Raw genomic sequence first — 7500 nt, 5'->3', positions numbered from 1 at the left:
CCTTGAGCATTCTGATTGGATGGGCCTGGCCCAATGTCCTCCCAGGCCCACTCATGGCTCCGCCCCTGCCCAGTCATGTGAAATCAATATATATATTAGGGTCTAATGAATGCATTTCAATTGACTGATTTCCTTATATGAACTGTAACTCAGTGAAATTGTTGGATTTATATTTTTTGTTCCGTATAATAATAATAAATCAGATCTCCTTTACCGTGCCGTTTCTTCTTATAGTCAAAGTCCAGACGGCGTCCCTGCATCTTCTTCACGTGGTGCTGGAATCATCATCATCATCCTTTATTTTAGTTCTTTAAAACCTAGCTCATTTATTTGACATGTATTTCAGATTAATTGAAGTTAATTTAAAGATTGATTTAATTTTATTTAATATTAATTTAATTTATTTAAACAATAACTTCATTTATGTAACAGTTCATCAACATTTATTTACAATTTATTCAACCTTTACTTAACAGTTATGTAAAATGTATTGACAATATTGATTTAACATTCATATATTGAACATTTATCTAACATATTTAATATTTACTTAACAACACACACTGATGTATTTTTCCTGTAGGTTCTGTAGTGGATCAATAAAGTTATGTTATCTACCTGTATCTCTTTGATGTCTTTTTCCTGTAGGTTCTGTAGTGGATCAATAAAGTTCTGTTTGACCTCCATATCCAAGGCATCCTTCACCTCCCCCAGCTCACCCATGGCCTCCCCAGCATCTAGGAGAGCCAGACCTGGAGGAGGGAGGGGTAGGGAGAGATAGGGGGGAGAAGGGGAATGGGAGGGAGGGAGGGAGGGAGGGAGGAAAACGGAGAGAGATTTGTATGTTCTATCACAGGAATGAAGATTGCACCTGGAGAGATTGACCAAGATGTTGAATTCTTGATGCTGTATTGTATTGTCAATACAGTATGTGTGTGTGTCTGTGCGTGTCCAAGTGTGTGTGTCTGTGACGCAGCGTGTGTGTGTGAACACACGTACCAAAGCATGACTCCTCTCCCAGCTCCCGTCCGAAGCGCTGCATGGCCTCACCCAGCACAGTCTCAGACTGGGGGTAACCCGGCCCCTTCTCCTGTCCTCTGATCTTAGACATGGTCCCTATCAGACTCAGCTTAGCCCTGGACGCTGGGGGAACCAAGATATATATAAGGAGAGAGAGAGAGAGAGAGAGAGAGAGAGAGAGAGAGAGAGAGAGAGAGAGAGAGAGAGAGAGAGAGAGAGAGAGAGAGAGAGAGAGAGAGAGAGAGAGAGAGAGAGAGAGAGAGAGAGAGAGAGAGAGAGGAGAGAGAGACAGAGAGAGACAGAGAGAGACAGAGAGAGAGAGCGAGAGAGAGAGAGACAGAGACAGAGACAGAACAGAGACAGAGACAGAGAGAAAGAGAGAGCGAGAGAGACAGAGAGACAGAGAGAGAGAGAGAGAGAGAGAGAGAGAGAGAGAGAGACAGAGACAGAGACAGAGACAGAGAGAGAGACAGAGAGAGAGAGTGAGAGACAGAGAGACAGAGAGAGACAGAGAGACAGAGAGAAAGAGAGAGAGAGAGAGAGAGAGACAGAGAGAGACAGAGAAACAGAGAGAGAGAGAGAGAGGGAGAGAGAGAGAGAGAAAGAGAGAGAGAGAGACAGAGAGAAAGAGAGAGAGAGAGAGAGAGAGAGAGGGAGAGGGAGGGAGAGAGAGTGAAAGAGAGAGAGAGAGACTTTGCTTGCTTTATTGACTTTAAAAAAGCATTTGATTCTATTTGGCATGAAGGGCTATTCTACAAAATTCTCCAAAGTGGGCTTGGTGGTAAGGTGTATGACTTGAGAGCAGCAGCTGCTGAAAAAATGAGCTCCTACAAATATTGATATTTATATGGTTTTTAGAGTGAAGTACATCGGAAAAAAACAAAAGAAAACTGCAAGACTGAATAAGAGACAAAACAAGCAACAAAAAAAGAAGAAAGGCTTTTGAAAAAGTAACTATTTTTCATAAAATTGTACAGCTATCTTAGCTAGCTGAATTGTTTACCAGTTGCTAAGCAGTTGCTAGGGACTCTCCTGGAAGAAGCTAGCTAGCTAACAAAGAATATCTAGTTAACTGAAGAAAAGAAAGACAAAATAAGGACAGAAGACAAAGGACATCAAAGTAAAACAGTCCTCTAAAAGACACAAGGGAGAATAATACAAGAAACAACGCTTCTATTGCAACATTGTGTACAGCGTTGCTATGGAAATTGTTTACCCACCAGACATCCAGACGGAGAAAGCTAAGAAAAGTTTCAAAGGTTTGACGATGGGACAGAACCATGAATGCCTGTTTGCAGATCTTACCAGTTGCAAAACAAGAACAAATGTAATATTTAATACCAAACAAGGGCACATATGGAAAAGAGTTATTTGCAAAATTCCCCTTTCTCAAAAAAAGAGAGGCATCAGCCAAGGATGTCAGATCAGCATTTTTGAAGAAGCTGACCAGAGCAACACATATCAAACAGTAAACTTATACAATAATGGAACTGTATTGATACAAGGCAATGATTCGAGCCTCCAGGTTTTTGAGAATATGTTTGCTACCCTAAAAGCAGAAGCTGAACTCATCTCAGAAACTGAGGAAAAAGTCAAGGAGGGAGATGATGGAGGAAAGCAGGCCCCAACACCCCCAACAGCCTCTCTACTAGACCCCATCACAACACAGCTCTACTAGACCCCATCACAACACAGCTCTACTAGACCAGGCCCATCACAACACAGCTCTACTAGACCCCATCACAACACAGCTCTACTAGACCCCATCACAACACAGCTCTACTAGACCCCATCACAACACAGCTCTACTAGACCCCATCACAACACAGCTCTACTAGACCCCATCACATCACAGCTCTACTAGACCCCATCACAACACAGCTCTACTAGACCCCATCACATCACAGCTCTACTAGACCCCATCACAACACAGCTCTACTAGATCCCATCACAACACAGCTCTACTAGACCCGTCCCATCACAACACAGCTCTACTAGACCCCATCACAACACAGCTCTACTAGACCCCATCACAACACAGCTCTACTAGACCCCCATCACAACACAGCTCTACTAGACCCCATCACATCACAGCTCTACTAGACCCCATCACAACACAGCTCTACTAGACCCCATCACAACACAGCTCTACTAGACCCCATCACAACACAGCTCTACTAGACCCCATCACAACACAGCTCTACTAGACCCCATCACAACACAGCTCTACTAGACCCCATCACAACACAGCTCTACTAGACCCCATCACAACACAGCTCTACTAGACCCCATCACAACACAGCTCTACTAGACCCGGCCCATCACAACACAGCTCTACTAGACCCCATCACAACACAGCTCTACTAGACCCGGCCCATCACAACACAGCTCTACTAGACCCCCATCACAACACAGCTCTACTAGACCCCATCACAACACAGCTCTACTAGACCCCATCACAACACAGCTCTACTAGACCCGGCCCATCACAACACAGCTCTACTAGACCCCATCACAACACAGCTCTACTAGACCCCATCACAACACAGCTCTACTAGACCCCATCACAACACAGCTCTACTAGACCCCATCACAACACAGCTCTACTAGACCCCATCACAACACAGCTCTACTAGACCCGGCCCATCACAACACAGCTCTACTAGACCCGGCCCATCACATCACACCTCTACTAGACCCCATCACAACACAGCTCTACTAGACCCCATCACAACACAGCTCTACTAGACCCCATCACAACACAGCTCTACTAGACCCCATCACAACACAGCTCTACTAGACCCCATCACAACACAGCTCTACTAGACCCCATCACAACACAGCTGTACTAGACCCCATCACAACACAGCTCTACTAGACCCCATCACAACACAGCTCTACTAGACCCCATCACAACACAGCTCTACTAGACCCCATCACAACACAGCTCTACTAGACCCCATCACAACACAGCTCTACTAGACCCCATCACAACACAGCTCTACTAGACCCCATCACAACACAGCTCTACTAGACCCCATCACAACACAGCTCTACTAGACCCCCATCACAACACAGCTCTACTAGACCCCATCACATCACAGCTCTACTAGACCCCATCACAACACAGCTCTACTAGACCCCATCACAACACAGCTCTACTAGACCCCATCACATCACAGCTCTACTAGACCCCATCACAACACAGCTCTACTAGACCCCATCACATCACAGCTCTACTAGACCCCATCACAACACAGCTCTACTAGACCCCATCACATCCCTCTAGTGGTGCGGGGGCTGTGCTTTGGCGGAGTGGGTGGGGTTATATCCTTCCTGTTTGGCCCTGTCCGGGGGTTTCTTCGGATGGGGCCACAGTGTCTCCGGACCGCTCCTGTCTCAGCCTCCAGTATTTATGCTGCAGTAGTTTATGTGTCGGGGGGCTGGGGTTAGTTGGTTATACCTGGAGTACTTCTCCTGTCTTATCCAGTGTCCTGTGTGAATTTAAGTATGCTCTCTCTAATTCTCTCGTTCTCTCTTTCTCTCTGAGAACCTGAGCCCTAGGACCATACGTCAGGACTACCGGGCATGATGACACCTTGCTGTCCCCAGTCCGCCTGGCCTTGCTGCTATTCCAGTTTCAACTGTTCTGCCTGCGGCTACGAAACCCCTACCTGTCCCAGACCTGCTGTTTTCAACTCTTTAATGATCGGCTATGAAAAGCCAACTGAGAGACCTGAGCCCTAGGACCATACGTCGGGACTACCGGCCGTGGTGACTCCTTGCTGTCCCCAGTCCGCCTGGCCTTGCTGCTATTCCAGTTTCAACTGTTCTGCCTGCGGTTATGGAACCCCTACCTGTCCCAGACCTGCTGTTTTCAACTCTTAATGATCGGCTATGAAAAGCCAACTGAGATTTATTCCTGATTATTATTTGACCATGCTTGTCACTTATGAACATTTTTGAACATCTTGGCATGGTTCTGTTATAATCTCCACCCGGCACAGCCAGAAGAGGACTGGCCACCCCTCATAGCCTGGTTCCTCTCTAGGTTTCTTCCTAGGCTTTCGCCTTTCTAGGGAGTTTTTCCTAGCCACCGTGCTTCTACACCTGCATTACTAGCTGTTTGGGGTTTTAGGCTGGGTTTCTGTACAGCACTTCGAGATATTAGCTGATGTAAGAAGGGCTATATAAAATAAAATTGATTGATTGATTGATACTAGACCCGGCCCATCACAACACAGCTCTACTAGACCCGGCCCATCACAACACAGCTCTACTAGACCCCATCACAACACAGCTCTACTAGACCCCATCACAACACAGCTCTACTAGACCCCATCACAACACAGCTCTACTAGACCCCATCACAACACAGCTCTACTAGACCCCATCACAACACAGCTCTACTAGACCCCATCACATCACAGCTCTACTAGACCCCATCACAACACAGCTCTACTAGATCCCATCACAACACAGCTCTACTAGACCCCATCACAACACAGCTCTACTAGACCCCATCACAACACAGCTCTACTAGACCCCATCACATCACAGCTCTACTAGACCCCATCACAACACAGCTCTACTAGACCCGTCCCATCACAACACAGCTCTACTAGACCCCATCACAACACAGCTCTACTAGACCCCATCACAACACAGCTCTACTAGACCCCATCACAACACAGCTCTACTAGACCCCATCACAACACAGCTCTAGTAGACCCCATCACAACACAGCTCTACTAGACCCCATCACAACACAGCTCTACTAGACCCCATCACAACTCAGCTCTACTAGACCCGGCCCATCACAACACATCTCTACTAGACCCCATCACAACACAGCTCTACTAGACCCCATCACAACACAGCTCTACTAGACCCCATCACAACACAACTCTACTAGACCCCATCACAACACAGCTCTACTAGACCCCATCACAACACAGCTCTACTAGACCTGGCCCATCACAACACAGCTCTACTAGACCCCATCACAACACAGCTCTACTAGACCCCATCACAACACAGCTCTACTAGACCCCATCACATCACAGCTCTACTAGACCCCATCACAACACAGCTCTACTAGACCCCATCACATCACAGCTCTACTAGACCCCCATCACAACACAGCTCTACTAGATCCCATCACAACACAGCTCTACTAGACCCCATCACAACACAGCTCTACTAGACCCCATCACAACACAGCTCTACTAGACCCCATCACATCACAGCTCTACTAGACCCCATCACAACACAGCTCTACTAGACCCGTCCCATCACAACACAGCTCTACTAGACCCCATCACAACACAGCTCTACTAGACCCCATCACAACACAGCTCTACTAGACCCCATCACAACACAGCTCTACTAGACCCCATCACAACACAGCTCTACTAGACCCCATCACAACACAGCTCTACTAGACCCCATCACAACACAGCTCTACTAGACCCCATCACAACACAGCTCTACTAGACCCGTCCCATCACAACACAGCTCTACTAGACCCCATCACAACACAGCTCTACTAGACCCCATCACAACACAGCTCTACTAGACCCCATCACAACACAGCTCTACTAGACCCCATCACAACACAGCTCTACTAGACCCGGCCCATCACAACACAGCTCTACTAGACCCCATCACAACACAGCTCTACTAGACCCCATCACAACACAGCTCTACTAGACCCCATCACAACACAGCTCTACTAGACCCCATCACAACACAGCTCTACTAGACCCCATCACAACACAGCTCTACTAGACCCCATCACATCACAGCTCTACTAGACCCCATCACAACACAGCTCTACTAGATCCCATCACAACACAGCTCTACTAGACCCCATCACAACACAGCTCTACTAGACCCCATCACAACACAGCTCTACTAGACCCCATCACATCACAGCTCTACTAGACCCCATCACAACACAGCTCTACTAGACCCGTCCCATCACAACACAGCTCTACTAGACCCCATCACAACACAGCTCTACTAGACCCCATCACAACACAGCTCTACTAGACCCCATCACAACACAGCTCTACTAGACCCCATCACAACACAGCTCTACTAGACCCCATCACAACACAGCTCTACTAGACCCCATCACAACACAGCTCTACTAGACCCCATCACAACTCAGCTCTACTAGACCCGGCCCATCACAACACATCTCTACTAGACCCCATCACAACACAGCTCTACTAGACCCCATCACAACACAGCTCTACTAGACCCCATCACAACACAACTCTACTAGACCCCATCACAACACAGCTCTACTAGACCCCATCACAACACAGCTCTACTAGACCTGGCCCATCACAACACAGCTCTACTAGACCCCATCACAACACAGCTCTACTAGACCCCATCACAACACAGCTCTACTAGACCCCATCACATCACAGCTCTACTAGACCCCATCACAACACAGCTCTACTAGAC

At 47.3% G+C, this 7500-nt stretch overlaps 1 protein-coding gene across 1 annotated transcript in view; it reads right to left on the bottom strand.

Annotated features, from left to right (window-relative positions):
• LOC121554437 (endophilin-A1) overlaps nt 1-7500 on the bottom strand; it is a 33435-nt gene that overhangs the window by 6456 nt on the left and 19479 nt on the right. The window contains exons 4-6 of the mRNA XM_041868029.1: nt 1000-1143; nt 619-752; nt 215-275 (exon numbers count right to left, since the gene is read on the bottom strand). Of these exons, the coding sequence (XP_041723963.1) occupies nt 215-275; nt 619-752; nt 1000-1143 (339 nt within the window). The remainder of the gene's footprint in view (nt 1-214; nt 276-618; nt 753-999; nt 1144-7500) is intronic.

Source organism: Coregonus clupeaformis, unplaced genomic scaffold (assembly GCF_020615455.1).
Source record: "Coregonus clupeaformis isolate EN_2021a unplaced genomic scaffold, ASM2061545v1 scaf1630, whole genome shotgun sequence".
NCBI lineage: Eukaryota > Metazoa > Chordata > Actinopteri > Salmoniformes > Salmonidae > Coregonus > Coregonus clupeaformis.
Note: the sequence above shows the minus strand (reverse complement) of the source record. Positions and strands in the feature narration are given on the sequence as shown.